This window comes from Palaemon carinicauda, chromosome 22 (genome assembly GCF_036898095.1).
Source record: "Palaemon carinicauda isolate YSFRI2023 chromosome 22, ASM3689809v2, whole genome shotgun sequence".
Taxonomy (NCBI): domain Eukaryota; kingdom Metazoa; phylum Arthropoda; class Malacostraca; order Decapoda; family Palaemonidae; genus Palaemon; species Palaemon carinicauda.
This window is the reverse complement of record NC_090746.1, coordinates 50,090,522-50,117,240: the sequence shown is the minus strand read 5'-3', so window position 1 is coordinate 50,117,240 and position 26,719 is coordinate 50,090,522. Positions and strand designations below refer to the sequence as shown.

Here is a 26,719-nt window from a genome sequence, read left to right as displayed (position 1 = left end):
TTGCTATCCTGTCGTCTGATGGAAAGGCGTTATGGAGATTGGTGCCTATAATCATGCCTAGGTGAACCAGTCATTGATTGGGCAGCAGAGCGGACTTCTTGAGACTTACCATGATTCTTAGATCCTGGCAAAGTCGTAGAAGTTTGTCTCAGTGTCAAAGAGGGAATGACTCCGAGTCTGCTAGGATCAGGCAGTCATCCAGATAATGGAGGAGACGGAAGCCAATCCTGAGTGCTAGGATCAGGCAGTACACGGCCTTCAGGTCCCGAATACACAAGAATTCTTGCGGTTTACTGCCAGACTGACTGTGTCTGCGGTCTCCATGCTGACCGAAGTATGCTTTAATCTGGACCTCTGCCCACAGAGTTCGCCACTTTGCTGATCCCATGACAAGGGTATAAATGACACCGGATTCGTCCTCAGGGTAGGTAGAGGTGTTGTGAACAGGACGCGATATCCCTGACTGATTACGGAAATCGTCCAGGAAACGGCCCTGAGTTACCGCAACCTGTCTGCGCAACCTTGTAGGAATCCCGCCACTGGCGGACATGCAGGGGAACTGGCAATCCTAGCGTTTGTGGCCTCGGATGCTCCTTCTAGGATTCTTCCCTCCCCAGAGGGACTAATTGCCTTTCTTGTCCTTGACCGGAAAAGGCTTAGACCCCACTGTCTTAGCTGCCGTTGTTTTGGTGGGACGTGGTTGCTGAGGTACTGGAGGTTTATAAGGCTTGAATGTCAAAGCCACATATAGGAGGGAGTCTTGGTGACTTCCTACACCTCTCAGCCGCCTGCTTCATGTCCTTAGGCTCAAACAGGTTCGTTCTCATAGCGAAAGAATGTCTGAGCCTGTAGATTTTGGTGCTAGAGGCCTCCCGTTACTGTCTTGGAGTCCTTTGACTCCCTCCCGGGAGGGATGCAGGACTCCAACCACGACAGAGGCAGGCTCTTCTCCACCCCTATTCGAGAAGACTTTACCGCGCAAGGTGGGGGTTTCCCTTAATGGTGTGATTGGGGAACGTCTCACCTCCCGTGACTCTTCTGAGGGCGGGAAAACTTTGTCTGAAGATGAGGGAGAAAAGTCTGAGGGGGGAGAAAGTGCCTGCCTCGAAGACTTACGAGGAGACAGCTACGACCTCGTAGAAGTTACCTCGTCTGAAACTCATATTCTCCTCATCGGGGAAGTGGATGTAGCCAAGGATTTGTGGCTCAACTCAGAGAGAACAGCTTAAAAGCCTGTGCTACCGCTCTGATAAGAGTCCCAAACCAGGCTGCCGGCTGACGGCTGCGCTGTCAGACACTCCCTCTGGAGGGGAAATCGCCTGTAAAAAGATAAGGAAGGCATGTCCCTGGGCCTTTCTGGAACCTTTCCCCCCACCGGCAAGCGCGCTGTTCTGTGCTTTGGGGGGGGGGGAACGTGGCGATGGCGCCCTTACCGCGCGATATCCGGCAGCCTTGCGCGGAGGAGGGTATTGGTGATTGCGCTAGGGAGCGCGCTGGCGCTCGCGCGATGGGGAATACCCGGGGGGGGGGGGGGGGGGGGGGGGGGGGGGGGGTAGCGCGCGAGACACTGTCGAAGCGCTGATGCGGGCGCACGGGAATACCCTGGGCTCACGCGCGCGAGACTTCATAGAGTGCACAGGACTCATACTGATGTGCAGGATCAGAATGAAGAGCCCGTGTGGACCAGAATGTTGGAGCGAGCTGCATCGCGTAAGAGTTTGTTGCCGTGCGAAAGTCAATCGGCGCGCGCGCAGAAGACCATCGGTGCGTGCAAGACTATTGGCGAGCGCGCAGGAGACCATCGGTACCCGCGCGCGAAGAAGATCGTCGGCGCTTGCGCGCGTAAGAAGATCGTCGGCGCTTGCGCGCGTAAGAAGATCGTCGGCGCTTGTGAGCATAAGAAGATCGTCGGCGCGCGTAGAAGATTGGCGAGCGCGCGCGTAGAAGATTGGCGAGCGCGCGCGGGAAACCATCGGTGCCCGCGCGCGGACGATCGTCGGCACTCACGCGCGTAGGAAGATCGTCAGTGCTTGCGCGCGAAAGAAGATCATCGGCGCTGGTGCGCGTATGAAGATCGTCAGCGCTTACGCGCGAACGAAGATCATTGGCGCTAGTGCGTTAGGATGCAGGGTCAGCTGACAGGATGATCAGGAACTGGGATGTGTCCTTAAAAAGGGGCAGTCATCCCTCGATGAGAACCGTAGGCAGGACTGCTTCAGAGTCCAGAGCTGAAGTCCTTTGTTGCAGTGCAAGGATGAGCTGGGAGATCGGTAGGTCAACTGGCTCAACACTGGAAGATCGGCTTGATCCTCCAAGGAAGGGTCTCTATGAGACGTTCCCCGCGAACGGGAGAGGTGCCCTTCGTAGAAGAGACTAGGAAACACTCGCAGGCTGAATCACTGGTGAGCGCCTGTGCGCTATCTCAGGAAACTCCAACGATGTGCGCTGATGCGCAGGTGGACGTTGGCGCGCAGTCCCTGGAACAGGATGTCTGTGGATGGCAGTCTCAGGAACAGCAAGAACAGCAGGCGAGCGCGCAGGAGAATGTTGGCGCGCAGGGGATACTGGCGCTTAAGGGACTTACTCACAATGTGAGAAAGCCCCTTTGTCCCGAAGGGACCGGTGCCCGTTGGATAACGGGGTGCGTGGGCGCCCACAGCGTCAGCAGCCAGGAACGGAGACGGCAGGTCAGCAGGTCTAAGAGATGGCTGGTCTAATCAGGAACAATCCTCCAAAGAGGGGTCTCTATGAGCGGCCTCTCTCGCGAACGAGAGAGGTGAACACTTCGTAGAAGAGACCATCGGTGATGGCACCCCTTAGGACCGTTGGATCAGCAAGCTGACCTATAAGGAGCAATCCTTCGAAGAGGAGTCCTTAAGAGTGGCCTCCCTCGCAAATGAGAGAGATCACCAGACTGATCCTGCAGCTGCTCAGCCCCTTGAGCAAAGCTGCAGGTGCGACCGGTCAGCCCCAAGAGCATGGCCACCTGAAGTTTCATGCGCCCAGCCTTGCAACCGCTCAGCTCCTTGAGCATGGTTACAAGTGCGGTCGCTCAGCACCAAGAGCATAACCGGCTGAGGACCAGGAAAACCCATCCAGGAATATTAGATATGAGAAGTTCCCCCTCTGCAGAGGGAAGCTCTCTCATCTGGGAAGGGAACCTCCCTTGGAAGGGAAGTTACCTACCCCTGGAGGCGAACCTCCTTAGCGTTCTAACATGAACTGAAGAGCTGACAGTAGTCACGGGAGGACTTCTAAGAGAAGGGATAACGCCCATGACGATGTCCTAGAGAGACGGCAGCGACAGCAGACTCACCAGGCACAAACAGGACAGCTCTGCTTCGTTGGCACACTTTAGTCAAACGAAGAAAAACTGCATAGTTAACTGGGAAAATAAAGTTAAATAATTATTTAACAGAAATTCCCCCGGGAGGAACTCCGAAGAGTAACCCCAAGGGAAAAGCAAAACATAAGAATTAAAAAATCAAGCATGCGCCCTCCTCCCCCAATGACATTCACGGGAGAAGGGGGAGGGCGGAGAACTGTAACAAAAACAGAATTATAACAGAATTATAATTATGTAATTCATCTAAGAATGATCACAAAAAGTAAGAACCACTGACCCCCGAAGGAAAGTGTTCTCCACAGAGAAGCTGAAAAGTTAAAAATACAATTAGATTTCAATAAAAATAATTGAGACAAACTGAATAGCAACCCAACCCGCAACGGGAAAGGAGCTTCCGTAATACTGTAGTACGTAGTAGTAGTAGTAAGGGGTGAACGACCTCGAGTAGAGAGAGAGACCGTAGGCAAATTAAACTCCCACATTCCCTTCGCTGAGAATCCAAGTTCCCTGTAGGAAAGGAGGAAAAGCGAAGATAATAGATGAATGAAGAAAGTCCAGCGATGACGATTCCCCACGGCGGCCGAGTTAACAGAAAAGCCGAAGGAAAAACCGATGGACCAAGAGGGAGAGGCCATACCCCACAAAGTGGAACCGTGGTGGCCTAGCACTACGCCGGTGACATTGTCGTACACTACACACACAGCAAAAACACTGAAACAAAAACTTACTACATTTCTATACACAAATATATACATAAACATAAAGAATGTTTATATATATATTACAAGTATAAGAAAAAGTAAGTAAAAAGACAAAAAGCATTAATGGCTGTCGGCTGTCAAAGGGGCAAGGATGAAAGCGGACACGTCCGATCACCACCCGAGCCAAATTAAAGTGAGCTTACAACACAGGTATTTGAGGGGGGAGGGTAGCTAACTACCCTCCGCTAACTAACGGTGGGGTTGTAAACCCTTGTTAAAATTTTAATGGCTCGTCCTTTCAGCTACGCCGAAAGTAATTACCCACTTTAAATAGCGTGGTTTGTATTCCAGTTACGGAACAAATATGACAAATTCGGAGATAATTTGTATTTTTCCTAACCATACAAACCTTAGCTATTTACATGGGGTATTACTTTCGTCGTAGCTGAATGACGAGCCATTAGATTTTTAACGAGGGTTAACTACCCTCTCGCTAGTTGGCGAGGGGGTAGGGGAGCCCCTCACACACCGGTGAACTGATTCACTTCGCTTAGAGGTAGGACTTCATGGGGGACAGGGCTGGCGGGCAAATATGTGTAAATAGCTAAGGTTTGTATGGTTAGGAAAAATACAAATTATCTCCGAATTTGTCATTTGTTCCGTAACCGAAATACAAACCACGCTATTTACATAGGGTGACTTAACCCTTAGGTAGGGTGGAAAGTCCCAGACTTACTGGCTTTGGCTTTTGCCCAGGGACTCAGAATCCGAGTGAGTAGCACTCGAGAAAATGAGTCCCTGCACCTCGCAAATTCCTTGCTCCGCAAGGAACGTGCGGCCTACATAGGCTTGTGTGTGAAGGAATGAAGTGTGACTCGTCCTAGGAAGTTGACCTGAAGTCCTTTAGATGGAATTCTAGGCTAGAACGTTCCCAATACCACCTCGTCAGGGTATGGGGGACGCGACAGTATCATATTAATACTAGGAACACAAGGAAGCATGGTTTACCTGCAGTGGTTTGAGGTCAGCTATGCAGAGAACCCAGGATGCTGCTTTCCCCAAGAGAGGGGAGGATGAAGAAAAGAGTAAGGGCCAGACAAACTTTTTCATTCATGCAGTCTAAAACCGGGGTAACAATGCCCTCAACCTTCTGCTACCTGTCCATTAAGGAGCCTGAGGTTAGACCAGCTGTTGTGCAGCCACCTCAAGGCCGATAGAGAAAGTATCGAGGCTCCTGTGGGTCACGTCCTGCAGGTAGTGGGCTGTGAAGGTCGTTTGACGCTTCCAGACCCCAGCTTGTAGCACCTGCATCACAGAGAAGTTTCTCTTGAATGCCAGGGACGTTGCGATGCCTCTGACATCGTGTGCTCTAGGGCAACGTGACGGAGGAGGGTCTGGATTCAGGGCATGATGGATGACCCTTCGAATCCAAGCCGAGATGGTATTCTTGGTGACCCTCCTCTTCGTCCTTCCTGTGCTCACAAACAGGGCTTGCACGCGAGGACGAACTGCAGCTGTTCTTTTAAGATAACGCCTCAGACTCCTTACTGGGCATAGTAGGAGATGGTCTGGGTCATCTGTTACAGAACGAAGACTCGAAATCCTGAAGGAGTCGAACCGTGGGTCCGGAACTCCAGGATTTTGAGTCTTAGCAACAAACTCAGGGACGAACCTGAACGTTACCTCCCCCCATCCCCTTGAATGGGCGACGTCGTACGAGAGACCATGAAGTTCACTGACACGGTTGGCTGAAGCCAGAGCGAGCAGGAACACCGTCTTCCAAGTCAGGTGACGATCAGAAGCCTGGCGTAATGGTTCGAACGGAGGCCTCTTAAGAGCCCTGAGAACCCGAACCACGTTCCATGGAGGAGGTCTCACTTCCGACTGAGGGCAGGTAAGTTCGTAGCTTCGTATGAGCAAAGAAAGTTCCAGCGAGGAAGAAATGTCTATTCCTTTCAGCCTAAAGGCCAGGCTTAAGGCTGAGCGATAACCTTTCACCGCCGAGACCGAAAAGCGCATTTCCTCCCGCAAATATACAAGAAACTCCGCTATTGCTGGAATAGTGGCATCGAGGGGAGAGATACCCCTCCCACGACACCAACCACAGAAGACTCTCCACTTCGCCTGGTAGACCCCTACAGATGACTTTCGCAGGTGTCGAGACATCCTCTCCGTAACTTGTTGCGAAAAGCCTCTCTCTGTGAGGAGATGCTGGATAGTCTCCAGGCGTGAAGTCGAAGCGATGCTACTGCTTTGTGGAAGATGTTGCAGTGCGGTTGCTTGAGTAGCTCGTGTCGTGGGGGGAGTTCTCTCGGGAGTTCCGTCAGGAGCTGCAGAAGGTCCGGGAACCACTCTGCAAGATGCCATACCGGAGCTATCAAGGTCATTGACAGGTAGACCGATAGTCTGGTCTTGTTGAGCACCCTTCTCATCAGACAGAACAGTGGGAAGGCGTACACGTCGATGTTGTCCCACCGTTGTTGGAAGGCATCTTGCCAGAGTGCCTTGGGGTCTGGGACTGGGGAGTAGTACAGCAGCAGTTTGAAGTTCAAGGCTGTTGCGAACAGGTCTAATGTCGGGGAACCCCACAAAGTCAGGACTTTGTTGGCTACTAGAGGATCCAAAGACCACTAGGTACTCACTATCTGCGAAGCTCTGCTCAGACTGTCGGCGAGCACATTCCTTTTGCCCGGAATGAAGCGAGCTGATAGTGGTATCTCTACTGCAAGATGGGATAGCTGTTGTGAAAAGGTACCTCCCTGCTTGTTGATATAAGCCACTACTGTGGTGTTCTCGCTCATCACCACCACAGAGTGACCCGCCAGGGTCTGTTGGAACTGTTGAAGGGCCAGATATACGGCCTTCATTTCTAGCAGATTGATGTGGAGGTACTTTTCTGATTCTGACCATAGGCCTGAGATCCTGTGGTTCAGAACGTGGGCCCCCCACCCTTCTTTTGATGCGTCCGAGAACATCAAATCCGGGGGGAGGACGAGAAGATCCACTCCCTTTCGAAGGTTTCCGTCGGTCAACCACCACTGCAGGTCCGTCCGTTCTGCAGGCTCCATAGGGACCAGAATGTCCGGGGAATCGTTGCCTTGATTCCACAGGGACTTGAGCCGCCATTGCAGGGATCTCATCCTGAGGCGGCCGTTTGGAACTAGACGGGCCAAGGAAGACAGGTGACCTAGGAGACGTAACCAAGATTGGGCTGGAAGCTCTTCTCATCTGAGGAAAGGCTCTGCGACCCTCCTCAGCCTTGCTATCCTGTCGTCTGATGGAAAGGCTTTGTGGAGATTGGTATCCAATATCATGCCTAGATATACTGTACCAGTCGTTGAGATGGAAGCATAGAAGACTTCTCGAGATTTACCATGATCCCTAGATCTTGGCAAAGTCCCAGAAGCTTGTCTCGGTGTCGAAGAAGGGTCGATGTGGAGGATTTATTTTTGCTTTATTTTTTTTTGTTTTTGCCAAATCCTCTGAGAGAGAGAGAGAGAGAGAGAGAGAGAGAGAGAGAGAGAGAGAGAGAGAGAGAGAGAGAGAGAGAGAGAGAGAGAGAGAGAGAGAGAGAGAGAGAGATATATATATTGTGTTAGCGAGCGAAAGTAGTTAGGTTAACGATCGTTTGTGGTGAGAAAGACTGTTGGTTTAAATGAGATTGTTTGTTTACATTTTTAGTAAGGTTACGACAGTGGTGAATGTTTCGGAGCGAATGCTTTTTTTGATTGACTGCGTCCTGAGTCAGTTGTGTGAACGCTGGAATTATTATTTTTCTTTACCAGCGAGGAAGTGATTTTTTATTTTCTGAGTAAGTACAGTTTTGTTTATCTTTGCTTGTCGTGATTGTGAATGATAGGAACAATTTATTATTTATCTTTGATTATAGTGCGATAGTTCAGTTAGAGAGAGAGAGAGAGAGAGAGAGAGAGAGAGAGAGAGAGAGAGAGAGAGAGAGAGAGAGAGAGAGAGAGATATATATTGTGTTAGCGAGCGAAAGTAGTTAGGTTAACGATCGTTTGTGGTGAGAAAGACTGTTGGTTTAAATGAGATTGTTTGTTTACATTTTTAGTAAGGTTACGACAGTGGTGAATGTTTCGGAGCGAATGCTTTTTTTGATTGACTGCGTCCTGAGTCAGTTGTGTGAACGCTGGAATTATTATTTTTCTTTACCAGCGAGGAAGTGATTTTTTATTTTCTGAGTAAGTACAGTTTTGTTTATCTTTGCTTGTCGTGATTGTGAATGATAGGAACAATTTATTATTTATCTTTGATTATAGTGCGATAGTTCAGTTAGTTAGGAGTGTTCATAAGTGTTTTTCTTTTTCATATTGGCAGGCCGTAATTCCTCCTTTGGTGAGGCTAACTCCTTTGGAGAGGTTTTCTTGAATGTAAAATTGTTTGTTGACGACTTGGCCTGTAACAGAACTTGATAGGACTGCTCAGATTGATTTACTTGTTGACGACCCGGACCGAATTTACTTCTGATTGCTGTTGATGTTGATGATACCGATGAGGATGATGATGATGATGATTACGCTCACGGACTAAATCAATTAAAACATTTTGTATTGACTGAGTGTCAGTGTTGCCATATTGTGGCGTTGCAACCGAGTTGTGGGGTTGGGCTATAAAAGGACTGTTGGCCCTTGTGTGGACAACGACGTCCACACATAAACAAATATTGGTTTTGGTGTGTGGGGTAATTTTAAGTCTGTTTGGGTTTTTGCGGGTTAAATGAATGGTGCTTTTGGTTATTATATATTATATTATTTGGTGTTAAGTTTTGATTAGTTTTAAGTGTTGATAATTTGATTGTGGATGGTTATTGATTTATTTATTATAGTTTGTAAGAATATAGTGTTAAGGATATGTTTTGTTTTGATTTTTGTCCTTTTGTCCAAGAGTCTGCTGCTGATAACGTAAGGGGAAAGTTTGTTTTGTGGAGACCATTGTAAGTAAGTAAGATTCAAGGGTGTGGGGGTTGTTTTTGCAACATCCCGCCACATTATTTTGGCGCCCGAACAGGGACTGCCGAGGTGGGATAGAAGCTGGACTGTTGGACGAAGGACGGAATTAGGATTAAGGTTGATGAAAAATGGAGGAGCAATTAAGGGTTTTGAGGGAGGAATTGCGGCTGAGTAAGGAGCGTGAGGAGAGGTTGCTAGTAGAGAATGAGAGGTTGAACTGGGAGAATGCGGTGATGCAGAAGGAGCTTAGGGAGTTAAAGGGAACTGTAGCGAAAGTGGAAGAATGTTTTGAGATGAGGATGAAAGAGAATGAGGAACGAATGGAGAACCGATTGGAAGATATGATGGGGCAAGTCATGGGGATGATGAAAACGATAATGGGTGAAGGTGCAGTCGGAGGAGTGTCCTCAGCTTCGGGTAATGGGTTGGTAGTGGAAGAGAAGGTTAAGGTAGGTGATATGGGAAAGGAAGTGATAGTGATAGTAGTAATAGTGATGGTGATATTGAAGATAAGGGAATTAGGCATAGTAAGGATGAACAGATAGGTGAGAGGAAAGATGAAAGGAAAGGTAAAAGTGATGTGAAGAAAGAGAAGAAAAAGTATCAGGCTGATAGCAAGGACGATCGTGAATGGGTGAAAGTGGTAAGTAAGAAAAAGGGTAAGAAGGGAATGGTTAAGGATAGGAATTTAAGTGTGGAAGTGGATTCATTGTATTCAAATGAGGAAGAAGGTAACAGGGGAGTAGACAGTGATGATAGCAGTGAGAATGAACGTGATGTGTGTAAGACTGTGTTTATGAGAGAGGTACCTCGGTGTGAAAGGTTCAATGAGCATAGCAGTAGGGATGTATATGATTTTTTCAAGGAGTATGAGAGGTATTGTCAGGATAAGTATGGTGATAGTAAAAGAGTTTGGGCTAGGGAGTTAGGAGAATATTTGACTGGGTATTTGTTGACGATGTATGGAGTGATAATGAGTGTAGGGGACGTTGATTATGAAAGTGTGAAAAAGAGAATAATTGAGCAGGTAAAACGTATGAAAGGGAGTGTTAAGTATAAGCGTAAGAATGATTTTGATGAAGCACGGATGAATGCAGGAGAAGCGATATCAATGTACGTATGTAGGTTGGAAACTTTAGCTAGGAAGAAGTATGGGGATGAAGGTATAAATGAGAATAAGGAGTTAATGAAGAAGTTTTTGGCTACTGTACCCGAGAATGTTGCTGAGTTTGTTAATTTGAAACGGAAGGAGAAAATGAGGTGGACGAAAGAAAGATTGACATGGGATGATATTTTAGAGATAGTTGAGGATTACGAGTTGGATAGGTGTATGAAAGAAAGTAAATCTGTGAGTGTAAGAACTGGAATGGAGGAAAGTGAGCCAGAATTTGTTAGTTTTAGAGATGCTGTTATGAGAGGACCGATGAGGGTAGCTGATAGTGTAGTAGATAGGAGTGTTAGGGCGAGTAATGTGGGAATACCTGTAAGGACAAATGAAGGGTTTAGGCAAGGGAAATTTATAGGTATAGGTAAGAATACGAATAAGTATGACAAGGGTGTAAAAGTGAGTGTGGAGGATAAATGTATTAATACAGATGAAACATGGCTGAGTATGAATGATACCTATAGTGTGTGTGGCTTTTCCTTAGGTGATGTAAAAGAAAGGATGACGAATGCGAGAGTGAGAGATAGGAGAATGATTAGTAGTATGAATGAATCTTTTACTAAAGTTGAGAATGTTTTTGATGAAATGGATGAACTGTTTACAGAAATGAGTGTAATTATAGGGCCAGATGAGAACGAGGTAGATATGATTGTACATGATATATTAGATGATAGGGATTTAGATAGGAATAGTGTTAATGTAGCGAATGATTGTGATAAGGAAGAAGTGAATGAGAGAGTATATGGAGGCCCAGTTACTCGGAGTAGAGGTCCCGTTCCCGACTGCGACTGGGTTATGAAAAAAATAATGTAAGTGTTGTGTGAGAAGGATTTGGCAAAGTAAGGGGGGAGGAATGTGGAGGATTTATTTTTGCTTTATTTTTTTTTGTTTTTGCCAAATCCTGTGAGAGAGAGAGAGAGAGAGAGAGAGAGAGAGAGAGAGAGAGAGAGAGAGAGAGAGAGAGAGAGAGAGAGAGAGAGAGAGAGAGAGAGATATTGTGTTAGCGAGCGAAAGTAGTTAGGTTAACGATCGTTTGTGGTGAGAAAGACTGTTGGTTTAAATGAGATTGTTTGTTTACATTTTTAGTAAGGTTACGACAGTGGTGAATGTTTCGGAGCGAATGCTTTTTTTGATTGACTGCGTCCTGAGTCAGTTGTGTGAACGCTGGAATTATTATTTTTCTTTACCAGCGAGGAAGTGATTTTTTATTTTCTGAGTAAGTACAGTTTTGTTTATCTTTGCTTGTCGTGATTGTGAATGATAGGAACAATTTATTATTTATCTTTGATTATAGTGCGATAGTTCAGTTAGTTAGGAGTGTTCATAAGTGTTTTTCTTTTTCATATTGGCAGGCCGTAATTCCTCCTTTGGTGAGGCTAACTCCTTTGGAGAGGTTTTCTTGAATGTAAAATTGTTTGTTGACGACTTGGCCTGTAACAGAACTTGATAGGACTTCTCAGATTGATTTACTTGTTGACGACCCGGACCGAATTTACTTCTGATTGCTGTTGATGTTGATGATACCGATGAGGATGATGATGATGATGATTACGCTCACGGACTAAATCAATTAAAACATTTTGTATTGACTGAGTGTCAGTGTTGCCATATTGTGGCGTTGCAACCGAGTTGTGGGGTTGGGCTATAAAAGGACTGTTGGCCCTTGTGTGGACAACGACGTCCACACATAAACAAATATTGGTTTTGGTGTGTGGGGTAATTTTAAGTCTGTTTGGGTTTTTGCGGGTTATATGAATGGTGCTTTTGGTTATTATATATTATATTATTTGGTGTTAAGTTTTGATTAGTTTTAAGTGTTGATAATTTGATTGTGGATGGTTATTGATTTATTTATTATAGTTTGTAAGAATATAGTGTTAAGGATATGTTTTGTTTTGATTTTTGTCCTTTTGTCCAAGAGTCCGCTGCTGATAACGTAAGGGGAAAGTTTGTTTTGTGGAGACCATTGTAAGTAAATAAGATTCAAGGGTGTGGGGGTTGTTTTTGTAACATCCCGCCACATCGACTCCGAGTCTGCCAGGATCAGCCAGTCGTCCAGATAGCGAAGGAGACGGATGCCGATCCTGTGTGCCCACGAAGATATCAGGGTGAACACTCTGGTGAACACCTGCGGTGCTGTGGAGAGACCGAAACAGCACCTTGAACTGGTAGATCTTGTTGTCTAGGCTGAATCTCAAATACTTCCTGGAAGACGGATGGATTGGGATCTGGAAGTACGCGTCTTTCAGATCCAGTGTGCACATGAAGTCTTGCGCTCTCAATGCAAGTCTGACCGTCTCTGCTGTCTCCATGCTGAACGAAGTTTGTTTGAGAGGTTGATGACGGGTCTCCAGCCTCCAGACGCCTTCTTTACAAGAAAGTCGACTGAAGAAGCCTGGGGATCCGTCGACGACCTCTTGGAGAGCATCTTTCTTGAGCATGGTCTCGACTTCTGCCCGAAGGGCTAGCCCCTTTGCCGATCATATGGCATAGGAGCTCAACGACACTGGATTCGCTGTCAGGGGAGGTAGAGATGTTATGAACGGGACGCGATATCCTTGGCTGATCACGGAGATCGTCCAGGAATCGGCCCCGAGTTGCTGCCACCTGAACGCGCAACTTTGCAGGCATCCCCCCACTGGTGGACACGCAGGGGGATTGCCAATCCTAGCGTTTGCGGCCTCGGCCGCTCCCTCTAGGATTCCTGCCTCCCCTGGAGGACTTTCCGCCCTTCCTGTCTTTGACCGGAAAGGGATGCTGTTTGGACACCTTTGCCTCTGCTGCCGGAGCCGGTTTCGATGTCCTAGACTGACGAGGCTGTTGTTGTTGAGGTGCTGGAGGCTTGTAGGGTCTGGATGTAAGAGCCCTTTGGAGGAGAGAATCGTGATTCGATTTCCTCCACCTCTCAGCTATCCGTTCCACATCCTTGGGCTCAAACAGGCTCTTTCCAAGGATGGAAGAGTGTCTGAGCTTGCACACATCCACGGCTGGGACCTTCAAGTGGAACCTCTCGGTCACCCCATCACGACGCTTCAAGATCGAGTTTGCCCAAAAGTTCGAAACTTGGTGAGCCAGAAACTCGATGGTGCGTGCACCCGAGAGGAGGAAAGTCTCCATGGCCTTCCTGGTGCTCTCCTTGGACAAGTCCTCGGATCGCAACAGGATACCCAGAGACCCCAGCCAGACATCCAGCCACGAAGTGGCCTGCATGGCACACTTTGCGACTTTCTCCTGGCTCAAGATTTCTGTAGCCGAGAATGTCACCTGCCGGGCGGAGAGTTTCTCCAGAGAAATTCCCCTGGTAAGCTCTTCCACAGAATGGTGGAGAGGAAGAGCTAAACAAGACTCCCCCATGATCTCAAAGTACCTCCTCTGTAGTACACGAGGAGGTGGGAGGAGTTTGTTACCGGCAGAGGAACGGCTGAAGGAGGCGAGTTCGGCGCTCTTCACCCCCTGGGACCAGGGCAAAGCCGCACTGGCCTTCGGAGGTTTTTGAGTGTCGTAAACTTGGTCCAGGACCGTATCCTTGCCTTCACGAGGGGCGGTCTAAAGATCCTTGAACCTGTTGAGTTGCCTCATCAGATTCAGGACCTGCCAGAAGGCATGCTCCGACTCATGCAGCTCTCCTCCTTGTGGACTGGCAGCAAAGTCTCCTATCCCCAGCTGCTCTACTTGGGGGGACACGTGGACGTTCTCCTGGGGTCTTGCTGGCTCTGGTCGAATCCGGGATGAAGACTTTGGGACGGTCTTCGAGTCCTTGGGCTCCCTCCTAGGAGGGATACAGGACTCGAGTAAAGAAGTCTGAGGGCTCCTCTCTGCCCCCACAAGGGACGATTTTCCTACTCGAGGTGGGGTTCCTCCCATTGGTGCCGTGGGAGAATGTCTCACCTCACTGGATTCTCCTGAGGACGGAAAGGCTTCGTCCACAGGAGAAGGAGAAAACGTCTGAGAGGGGGAAGGGGCCTTCCTGACGGACTTCTTGGGAGCCAGTTTAACCCTAGGAGAAGTCACCACGAAGTCTACTCCTCTCCTTCTCTTCAGCGAAGACGAGGCTGCCATTGGTTTGAGGCCCAGATCAGCGAGGGCCAGCTTAACAGCCTGGACGACCGCTTTGATCAGGGACCCAAACCAAGGCTGACGGCTGACAGACGCAGTGTCAGCGACTCCCGCTGGAGGGAAGGGGATCGGGCGATCCTTAGGAGTAGACACCACAGGGCCTGCCTGAAAAGAAGATGAAGAGTGTTGCCTAAACCTCTCTGAAGATTCTTCCTCCTCCTGCAAGTGCGCTGTTCTGCGCTTACGGGGTGGAGATCGTGAAGACGATGATCTGGATGTATGCTCTCCAGAAGACTCGCAAGGTTGCCCGTGCTGCGAAACCCGGCGGGAATCGCGGTCGAGATCGTGCTGGCGCTCGCGCAATGGTAAAATCGTGGGTTCGCGCGCGGGTGAACGTTGGCGCACATGCGCGCGGAGATGAAAGCGTGGGTGCGAGTGGGTGAGGGTGCACGGGCGCGCAGGTGAGGGTGCGCGCGGTTGCAAGGGTGAGCGCTGGCGGCCGGGAGAACGACGGCGCGCAGGGGAGCGATGGCGCGTTGGACAGCGATGGCGCATTGGCGAGCGATGGTGCGTAGGGCTAGAAGGCGACCGACTGCGCACAGGCGAGTTAGCGCGTGGGTGCGTAGGAGACCTTCGGCCATCTGTAGTATGGGCGCGCGGGCGCGTTGGAGAGCACTTGCGCGCAGGAGATCGCTGGTGCGCAGGAGATCGTTGGCGCGCAGTTGCGCGGTCAGGAGATATCAGCTGGGGCACAGGACCAGAAGGTGTAGTGGCGCGCAAAGGCGAACGCTCATGGGCAAGCACAGGAGACTTCTCGTGGGCGCGCAGTGACTCGTTCCAGTCTAGAAGTGCGCACAGGTGAGTGCGCGCGATGGCGCGCAGGCGATGGCTGGCGTGTGGGCGAGTTCTGAGGGCGCGCAGGAGATCGTCGGCGAGGAGGCGAAGGAATAATCTTCTTGCCTGCCCCCAGATCCGGAGATCGTGGGCGCGCGGGCGAACATTGGCGCGCATCAGGAACAGGTCGCACAAATGTGCGCTGGCGAGTAGGCGATCATGGGCGCTCAGGAGAACGTGGGTGCGCAAGGCGCGCAGCAGGAACAGGGCACGCAGATGTGCGCTGGCGAGCAGGAGAGCGCTGGCGCACAGGAGATCCTGATGAGCAGGAGAGCGCTGACGCCCAGGTGAGCGCTGGCGAGCAGGAGATCTACGGCGAGATGACTCAGCTACAGGAGATCGCTGGCGCGTTGAGTCCAAAGAGGTCTGGTCCACAGCTACAGCAGGAGAGCGCTTGTGCGCTACTGCCCGCGAGCGCGCAGGAGATCGTGGACGCGCAGGTAAAACCTGGCACTTAAGAGACTTACTCACATTGTGAGATAAGCCCTTTTGCCCCGAAGGGACCGGTGCCCGTTGGATAACGGGGTGCGTTGGCACCCACTGCGCATCTGCGTCCAGGAACGGAGAAGGAAGACTAGCAGGTCTGGCAGGCGTAGGAGATCGCGAACGATCTGCTGAGAGGTCTAGCGATGCAGCTGCAACGGTCTGCTCACGTCGAGGAGGATCCTCTGCGGGGGACGTCGAAGGCGATGAACCGAAGAGGCGCCTCCTAACTCCCTTGTAAGGAGAAGGAAGGCCTCTACGGTGAAGAGGAGGGCGAGCCTTACGGCAAAGATGACCTCGAGGGGCAGCAACACCATCGTCGGTCCTCCGAAGAGGAGTCTCTGTCAGTGAACTCCCCCGAGGGAGAGAATCACCCGCAGGAGAGACCGTTTGACCCCGCTCCTCCCTCGAAGGATGTTCGGAGGGGGGAACTGAGCCTTTAGCAACATCCGCAACATGAGCAGAGATTTGACCCGACCCGTCGGAAGCCTCTGCCACAACAATGTCGACAATAGACAGAGGATCTACCTCTGCTATTACCGGCGACTGTTTGACAGCTGCACCCAACTGGATCAGGTCAAACAGGGCTTCCCTGGAAGGCGAGCCCTTAATCCCCAAGGAAGCCCAAGGCTGCAAAAGATCATTGTTAGCAACTGAGTTATCAATATCAACATCCTCCCCCGGAGGAGGAGGAGGAGCTGCCTCGCTATGGGAGGCAACTCCCTCTCCAGAACCCCACGGTTGGTCAACAAAAGAATGGCTTACGCTACCACTCGACGGCCTCTCACGAGAGACCGATTGAGTGGGAGCTTCGGATGAGGTTCGGGCAAAGGAAGAAGAGTCTTTGGAACCCTCCTTCTTCAAGGAAGCCCTTGAAGGAGAAAGGTCACGCCTAGACTTCTTCTTACGTCGCCGGGAAAACCTCTCCCACTGGGAGGTAGACCACTCCCTACACTCACAACAAGTTTAATCCCTATCACACCGTTGACCTCTGCAGTACGAACACAAGGTGTGAGGGTTCCTCTCGACCGCCGACATGAACATACCACAAGGGCGGTCGGGTAGTTCAGGGCACTTCCGCATGATAGAGAGAGGCCAACTTCCAACACAGAAGCTGTAAGAAAAGGCAAAAAAATTAAGGCTGTCAAAAATGCGAGGGTGAGACAGACACGTCTGATCATCACCCGAGCCAAAAGTGAAGTGAATTAGTTCACCGGTGTGAGAGGGGGGAGGGGTAGCTAGCTACCCCTCCTCTACCCCCTCGCTAACTAGCGAGAGGGTAGTTAACCCTCGTTAAAAATCTAATGGCTCGTCATTCAGCTACGCTGAAAGTAATACCCTATGTAAATAGCGTGTTTTGTATTTCGGTCACGGAACAAATGATTAATATTAGTATTTTCAAATTGAAATATAAAATAACGATACAAGTAATTGTGAAAACAAAAAACCATTGTCAAGAATATTACGTATCGTAGATTTACTGCATTGCGTCATTATATGTGCCATTGAACACTAGCACTTTTAAACTATTTTACATTAGATCATAATAGACCTGCCCTTTTCGAGAGATTATCCTCTTTAGCCAAGGGCCAGAATGAAAATACAATAGGATATATGAATAATATTAGTATTCTCAAAAGCGAAATATTAAATAACGATACAAGTATTGTGAAATAAAACGATCGTTTAATATCTGATATCTCACTTAGAAATACTACAAGCGTAAAATGACTGTACGCTCGAGAAAAACTCTAAATCGAAAATTGACTAAGAGAAATATACTAATAGGACAAATATATACTTGAAAATAATATATTTCCCTACATTATAAACATACTTATGCTTAGTAAGCTAATATTAAAAAATTTCTTGCAAGAAAAGAAAATAAATCACATAATGCAAGTCATACTATGTAGATTACGTCATAGGATTGTGACGTCATCACGATGGCGAACTGAATTCCTTCAAGGTAATTACATTCCGCTTGTTAAGAGTTACGTTACAAAATAGTGACATCACAATGTTTAATGTAGAAAATGTCTACCTTCCATTATAACTTTAAGAGTTGTTCGATAATAAAGTAGGTGGAAAAAATCTTTGATTCCTCAAAGTACGAACAAGGAACGAAAACAAATACATACATGCTCCCTGCTAATTACAGTGTGGGAAGTAAGAGCAGCCCAAAAGCCGTTCTAGTCCAACACCCAAAGTTTAACAACAGAAGAGCCATTACTGGGTTTGAAAACTTGTTTATCCTTGAAAATCAAGTTCAATTAAACTGTCCAAGTTGGACCAGCAAAAAAAACTATCCTATATAATATTTTCGATAGTTGAAAGGCAGCAAAAGCTATTAATAATAATCAGACAAAAGGTACTTCACCAAATTGTAGAATAAAGTAAAATATCCACGAAACGAATTCCCGAGGTGTTGATTTGATCAATGACAGAATTTCTGAAGATGGTTGGGAATAGTTCTGTTAGCCTACGTGTGATGGCGCTCATGTATGACCACCTACTGTCATGGCGGCGATCGCCACGAATTTTGAATTTCTGTCGTGCCGCGTCGAAACGCGAGATTAAAGCTATATATATGTAACTACCAGTGAAGTTACATATTTAAAATGTGTATTTTGAATAATTAGAAAAAAAATCATGGGATGGCAAACGGTTCCCTTAAAGGGCCTGAAGGAAGAAACCTTACAGAATTTTATCTATCCAAAATGTTACTAAGAGGGAACACCATTACCTAAAACAATTTGAATAAGCTATGCAACAAATGGCTTACCTTGTGGAGAGAAGTTCTTCGTAAAACTCAAACGCTTCATGCAAATATTTGCTACTGGCTTTCATTACAGGAAGTAGTTGTGGTAAACAGAAATGAGTGATCTCATTCATAAAAGGGTCCACATAGATTTCAAAAGGTCTGAAAAATAAAATGCGTGACTGTGAGGACACAAGTTTTACTCCAAAAATAACAATCTTGAAAGTATTTTTACCATGCAATAAATAAGTAATAATAATGGTAGTGATTATATCCATTAACATAAACCTACTTTACTTATGTTTTGCAATCATTTGGTATTATTTAGCTACCTATAGAATAAAATGTGTGTGTGTAATTTAAATTTTTTAAGGCTATATTTAATGTATGACAGTACAGTACTGTACTATACATTTCATACTCTTTACAATTAATTTCATTCTTTGTTAACAAACACCTGTTCTAATAAATTTATAAGTTAAAAATTATAAAGACAGAGTCTAAGTTTAAACCACATACTGTATGCTGTATTCATATCTTTTTTCCAAAAGAAATAAAAATTCTTAGAAGACAGGATATCATTTCTGGGTCGACCTGTGGCGGCCGGTGAAAAGAGTCCTCCTTATATATCTTTTCTGATAAAACCTTCCAATTATACCAGAGAAAGATAAAAGCATGGAATGCTGAGGTTACAACCCACGCGCGAGCACCTTTTGGGTGTCGTGTATAAAGCAAAGGCGCGTGAAATCCACTATTCACAGGTTGTCTTCCATTTAGTTAATTCCTTCGTCAAAGGGATGGGCCGATACAAAGGCCCTAGCCAACCCCCAGCGCCACACCACCCACGCCACGACGCGAGCGCCATCTGAACAACATCCTTCTTTTTGGACTCTAAAGTGTTGAATTTTTTTGTGGTACTCTCGGTCTTTTTTATCAATCGTGGATTTATTTTGTCATGTCCGAAGCTCCATCTTCACACATTCCAATGTTAAGTACCATAGTTTGTTTTGACAGCTTTTTATTGTACCGGGCTTTTGTTTTATATCCAGTATAGTCTGTTTTATTATTCCCGTCTGGCCCTTCATGGCGGCCATTGTTTGTTCGCTTGTTTGGGAATTCATCTTTGTCTGCCCGTTTAGTACTCTGTCACTTAGGTTCTTGGTTAAGTCCCTGGCCTTATGCCTTTAGAACCGTTATTATTTTTTTGTGTATTTATGCTCATGGTACTTTTTGCTAGCAAGTCCAGCCTACGAACGAGATAGCGATCTAGCTTTGTATTTGTTTAGTACCCGCCCCTCCGAGGCGTTCGTCACTCGACTGTGCTATTTATTCTAAGTTTTAGCAGATGCTATTCTTCGATCGTAGTTTTCTATGGATGTACATTTTTATTTTATACGTTTATAATAGTGTTGTGTGATTTGTAGTCCTGATTTTGTGTCCAAGAGAGCGAGAGCTTGGGGTCCCCGTTTTCTGTTCGCAGTCACGAGTTACCCATTTCTCTCGTTTTCTTTCTTAGCTCCGGTGGGTGAGCGGATTTCCCGTTTGACGTTTTGTGCGTTCAACGGGTTCTCCCTCCCTCACCTCTCCCCCTCTGGGTGGATGATAACTTACGAGTTATTTATTTTTCGTGACTTTTCAATTGTTAGCGTTATTTTGGTCCGTGTTTCGTCCTCTCCCCGTTACGGCTCGGGAGTAGTAGTTATGAACGTTTTCCACTCCGCCTTGAGTTCTACTCCGCCATGAGGGATTCTCAATGACTTTCGTTCTATTGTTATATTTTTTAAATTGTTTACTACATGGGACGGGCTTCATATTGTTTAGATACGACCCTCCGGTGGCCCTTACTCCGGTCTCAGGCCACGGCCATATCCACAATAGCCTTTGTTATTACAACTGTGTTTTTATTCACAATAATTATTCAGGACCTTTCTTCTCCCTCGGCCTCACCGGAGATTGTAAATACGCTTTGCTATGATCTAAGCTTTAGCCTTTAGCTGCGGCTTAGCTTTTTATCTTTCACAATTGAATTATTAGCCACAATTGAATTATTCAGGGCATCTCATTATCCTCCGGCGTCACCGGAGGTCGCCCATACACTTCACACTTATATTTGCCTTGCCTTTAGCTAAGGCTGCTTTATTCAGGACATCTCATTACGCTCCGGCTTCACCGGAGGTCGCCCATACACTTCACACTTATATTTGCCTTGCCTTTAGCTAAGGCTGGTGTTTATATTTATTCTAAGGGCATGTCACTGCTTCCCCGACCCTTGGAGGTCGGCGGATTGCTTTAAGTTATTTATCCTTATGTCATTAACAGACATTAGGTGCATTACAAATATACAAACAATTGAATATTAAAGTGCCAACAATGGTATGGGGCGGTATCAACTTAAAAGTAATATTCTGTTGTTAGGTCAATGCAATATTGGTGCTTAGGGAATTCAGTGAGTGCCGGAACTCTAGAATAATAGGTTTTTTATCCCCTTATCAGAGTTTCAAGAAACACCAGACTCATGTCTCCTTTCTTTTACAGAAGGCCCGTTGTACTGCTGAAGGATGCCCTGCCTCGTTCAACGACCCCGTTGGGCATGACCTCTGCCGGTCTCATGCACACTGCTCCATTCCCTTTATCCAGGAGCCGGGACAGGCCCAATACCCGGTCTGGTTCCCGGATTTGTGCTCGCTCTGTTACGAGCTGTCGTCAATTCTACTGAACGATGATGTAAGTGGGTTTTCCCTTTGTTCCTTATTTCTCGTTGGCAGACACTAATATAGACATGAATATGATATACACAGTATATTTTGGAGAGCAAACCCCCTCCTCCATCACTAATCACTGCAAATCTTACAGGCCGATGATATCTCTCTTCGTTCAGCAAGGGCTACTCTTCGTCCGTGGGTGTCGGGCTTCGGCAGGAATGCCCCGTCTGGCGCACCCTATCTCCTCGATGGGGACATGGCCTCCCGCCTCTTCCCAGGCTCGACTACTGCTGCAGTCTCCCCTGACCTTGCTGCCCCCTTAATTGAAGAAGTCAGGGCTACCATTTCCGTGGAGGACGAACCCCTCGTACCGATGGACGTGGCGGGTCTGGATATAGACGTAGAACCCAGAGACGAGCAGGTAAGTGGTGCCGAGTTGGTGGAAACCCTTTTCTCTCCTACTCCCTCTCCTACCTCTTCCTTTCTAGGTTTTGATAACTCTAAGGCTTCTCCTTGGGATCCCTCTGCCTCCGTACGACCCAAGGTGAAGCCACTTCGAACTTATAAGACTTCAGCTTTGCCAGTATCAACGTCACCGGTCCCCGGACCCTCGACAGCTCCTGATATTCATATTGCTCCTCGTAAAACCACTACTCCTAAGAAGTCTAAGTCTACCAAATCCAAGAAAAAACCAACGGATGGCTTTCAGGTACCCTGGGCTGATCTCCTCCCCATCGAACTGATCAAAGGATTGGTCAGAGATCAAGTTCAACATCACTCTGGTGCGATAACAGAGATTAAGGATATGATGGCTACTCTGATCCTCGCCAGAACTCGGTTTCCTCCCCCTTCTGCTCCAGACGCATTGAAGCTGCCGCCCTTCGATAAATACAATCCTTGGCGGTTTGCCTTGCATGCTCCATTCGTAGATGGTTCCCTAACTCTAGAGGGCATAGGCACCCGCCCTCTAGAGGACCTGGAGTTCTATCCCCCGGGCCTAGCATTCCCGTTCAATGGTTTTGTACGATTAAAGGAACATGCATTGGTCCGTATGGACAAGGTACCGAAGGAAACGGTCATATTTCCAAAAGAGCAGGCCCAGGCTATCTGGGCCAGAACACTATCAGAGTGGGGGTGTATTAACTCCAAGCTCACCCCACACAAAGGTGCCTACACTATTTTTACGACAGCGGCCTCCATCTCTTTGCCGCTCATAGACAAAGTCACAGAGCTGACTATACAGGCCATCAAGGAAGGCTCTTCCATGCCGGCTCTCAAGGAGACGGACCCCACCTCTTTGCTTATTCCGGGTACCTCGGCAGCCTGGGACGCTGCGGCTTCTACCTTCACGGTGGGGAAACTAGACCCGGACTGTGCCTCTACTCTTTTCTCTGAGAAGCTTCCCAGATTAATAGAGAGTCTTCTCAAAACTGAGTTCGAGACCCGTACTAGACTAGCTAGGTCCCTCCAATCCATCACCTCCATGGAGTCCCTAGCATCTCTTTACCCAGAGGAAACGCTGTTCAGAGTCGCCACAAAGAACCAGCTGCTCTCCTACCAAATAGACCTCCATGACTTCTGGTCAGCTCGGGTTAGTTGCAGGAAGTTCGTTCTGTAGGAGGCCACCATCAGGCATGAGCCGAACAGACTGATAGCGTCCTCCTGCTGGGGTAAGACCCTCAGACCGAGGTGGATAAGGTTCTTCAGGACGCAGCGAGGGCAAACCAGAATTTGCAGGTAAGGTGGGGTCTCTCAGCCAAAAAGAGGTTCGAACCCCAGAGACACACGTTCTTCAAGAAGAAGCAGAGGTTTAGTCCTTACAAGACGGCCCGGGGTACCTCGTCCCCACAGTCTTCCGCGGCCTCGACTTCTCGACAACAGGCGCCTCCTCAGCAGGTAGTCTACCTCGCTGCTCCCCCTGGTACACAGCCCAACCCCTCTTGGATGCCCTCACCTGCATACAACCCTGCCTACGAATCCTCCGGTTCCTTTCGTGGATACCAAAGAGGGAGTTTCAGAGGTAGAGGACAGTTCCGCCAACGCGGCGGGCCTAGAGCAAGGGGTTCCCGTGGAGGGAGGGGCCCTAAGTTCACTCCCTCCCAATGATGTGATGCCGGTAGGAGGGAGACTTTATCACTTCCGGGACCATTGGACCTTCAGTCCATGGGCTCACAGCATAATATCAAGGGGCTTGGGTTGGAAATGGTCACAGGGATCCCCTCCTCCACCAGTGACCTTCTTCCAGAGACCCACTCCCATCCTGGAAGAGTACACCGCGGAGTTACTCAAGAAGAGAGCAATCAAGCGGGTTCGATCCCTGAAATTCCAAGGCCGCCTGTTTACAGTCCCGAAGAAAGACTCGTCGGCGTTGAGGGTAGTTCTGGACTTGTCGAAGCTCAACTCTTACATCCTTTGCGACAAGTTCCGTATGCTGACTATCTCTCAGGTACGGACCTTACTTCCCCGTGGGGCCGTCACCACCTCTATCGATCTTACCGACGCCTATTATCATGTCCCAGTAGCTCGAAACTTCTCTCCTTACCTAGGCTTCCGTCTCGGCAAGAGAGCCTTTGCATTCAGTCATGCCCTTCGGTCTCAGCATTGCCCCCAGGGTATTCACGAAACTGGGGGAGACGGTGCTCGAGCAACTCAGACACCAAGGGATACAAATCGTCGCCTATCTGGACGATTGGCTCATTTGGGCCCAGTCGCACCAGGAATGCAACAGAGCTACGTCGAAGGTACTCCATTTTCTCGCCAAACTGGGCTTCCAAGTCAACCTCCGGAAGTCCCGACTACAACCATCAAGCCACTTCGAATGGTTAGGCATCCGTTGGGACCTCTCAAAGCACAAGCTCTCCTTTCCTCCCAAGAAGGTAAGGGAGATAGCTTCCAAGGTCAGGAACTTTCTCAAACACAAACAGGTGTCCAGAAGAGCTTTAGAACGAATCCTCGGCCTTCTCCAGTTTGCCTCACTGACCGATCTCCTATTAAAAGCCAACTCAAAGACATCAATCGAGTTTGGAGAAAGAGAGCGACAATACCTTTAAGAGACAAGACCTCGAAGATCCCTTCTGTCTTGAAAATGAGACTACAACCATAGTCCGATCGGAGGAACCTCTCCAAGTCGGTTCCTCTACAGTTCCCCTCTCCACAAGTGACAATTCATACCGACGCGTCTCTGAGTGGATGGGGGGGTTACTCCCAACATCAGATGTTTCAGGGCTCTTGGTCACCCGCCATGAGACAGTTCCATATCAATGTTCTCGAAGCCATGGCGGTGTTCTTGACCCTGAAGAGAATCTCCCCTCCGAGGTCGACCCACATCAGAGTAATCTCAGACAGCACGGCCGTAGTCCACTGCCTCAACAGGGGGGGGTCCAAATCACCCAACCTGAATCAGATCCTGGTCACTATCTTCACCTTGGCAGCCGACAAAGACTGGTTCCTGTCAGCAACTCACCTAGCAGGAGTCCAGAATGTGATAGCAGACTCACTATCCAGGACGAGCCCACTGGAATCGGAGTGGTCCCTGGACATGCACTCCTTCCGGTGGATACTCAGGCTGGTTCCAGGTCTCCAGGTTGATCTATTCGCGACCCGACTCAATCACAAACTCCCATGTTATGTGACACCGAACCTGGACCCTCAGGCTTATGCCATGGACGCATTAACCCTGGATTGGAACCATTGGCAGAAGATCTACTTATTCCCTCCAGTGAATCTTCTACTGAAAGTCTTGCACAAACTCCGCTCCTTCAACGGGGCAGTAGCTTAAGTGGCACCTCACTGGCCAAAGAGCAGTTGGTTTCCTCTCCTCCTCGAGTTGAAACTCCGTCCCTTCCGGATCCCATTCCCCAAACTGACCCAGGTGGTCCAAACTCGGACTGTGTCAGATTCCTCAAGGATAGCCAAAACCCTAACTTTGTGGATTTCATGAAGTTTGCGGCGCGTAGGGACGCAAACATCGACCCAGATAATGTCCTCTTTATAGAATCAGACAAAAGGGACTCTACGATTCGCCAATATGATTCGGCGGTTAAGAAACTAGCGGATTTCTTAAGGACTTCAGACCATTCGGTTATGACTCCTAATTTAGCCATCTCCTTCTTTAGGTCCATATTTGACAAAGGCCTAGCAGCTAGCACTATAACCACCATTAAGTCAGCTCTGAGGAAAGTCTTCCTGGTTGGGTTTAACATTAACCTGGCGGAGTCTTATTTCTCATCTATTCCAAAAGCATATGCTAGGCTTTGACCGTCGGTTCGTCCTCAAAAGGTCTCTTGGTCTCTAAATGATGTCCTCAAACTGGCCTCCGACACGGACAACGAATCCTGCTCCTATATCACTCTTCTTAGGAAGACTTTATTTCTAACAGCTTTGGCCTCGGGTTCCAGAATCTCAGAACTAGCAGCTCTCTCACAAAACTCAGAGAACATGGATTTCCTCCCTTCAGGTGAGGTACTTCTTTCACCAGACAGGGCGTTCCTAGCTAAGAACGAGGACCCCCAAAATAGGTGGTCCCCTTGGAAGATTATTCCTCTTCTCCAAGATACTTCTCTATGTCCGGTCACCACTCTCAGGGCCTTTTTAGCCAGGACTGCTACCCGATCGTCTGGCCCCTTGTTTATCAGAGAACAAGGAGGTACCATTTCCATACGTGGCATTAGGCAACAGATCCTATACTTCATTAAACAAGCCAATCCGGGATCATTTCCCCATGCTCATGATATCCGGTCGGTAGCTACCTCCATCAACTATTTCCAGAATATGGACTTTGATGACCTTAAAAAGTACACGGGTTGGAAATCTCCTATGGTCTTCAAACGCCACTATCTAAAGAACTTACAGGCTCTTAAATACCCAACGGTTGCAGTGGGGAGCCTTATCTCTCCCCAGTGATCTTTTGTTCTTCCTTTCATCCATCTCTTCTCTTCTCCCTCCTACCCGCCACTCGCACCACGACGCCGCTTCCTTGGTGGTTCGTTAGCCCTAAGTTTATTACATATTAGGTTAATATGATTGTAACTATTATTGTTTACCGTTGTTATAAGGTTGGGATATTCTTAGCCATGTCAGTTTTGTTGCATGTTTTCCTCTGATACTCGGAGGCTTCCCTGTTATCATGTTTGTTTAACCTTACTCTCACTATGCCCTGTGGCTAGTTTATGTTTTATGCCTACTTACCTTAATTATGTATGATTTTCTTTACATGGTGTTGTTTCTCTCCCCTTATTAAATTAGTAGTTATTGTTGGGCTTGGAAGGCATTCTCTGGTACATTTTCACCGGCCGCCACAGGTCGACCCAGAAAAGGGATTTTGACGAACGAAAAATCTATTTCTGGGGAGACCTGTGGCGCCCGGTGAAACCCTTCCCCTTTATTTTACACGATCCCACCCTTTCCTTTCCAAGCCATCATGGCCAATACAGAAGGATGTTGTTCAGATGGCGCTCGCGTCGTGGCGTGGGTGGTGTGGCGCTGGGGGTTGACTAGGGCCTTTGTATCGGCCCATCCCTTTGACGAAGGAATTAACTAAATGGGAGACAACCTGTGAATAGTGGATTTCACGCGCCTTTGCTTTATACACGACACCCAAAAGGTGCTCGCGCGAGGGTTGTAACCTCAGCATTCCATGCTT

General features: G+C 48.1%; 1 protein-coding gene across 2 annotated transcripts in view; it reads right to left on the bottom strand.

Annotated features, from left to right (window-relative positions):
• The window catches only part of Taf2 (TATA-box binding protein associated factor 2), a 365,232-nt gene that overhangs the window by 230,537 nt on the left and 107,976 nt on the right, over positions 1 to 26,719 (bottom strand). For both annotated transcript variants that reach the window (XM_068346184.1, XM_068346183.1), the window contains exon 7: positions 18,401 to 18,538. In XM_068346184.1, coding sequence (XP_068202285.1) covers positions 18,401 to 18,538 — 138 coding nt within the window. The remainder of the gene's footprint in view (positions 1 to 18,400; positions 18,539 to 26,719) is intronic.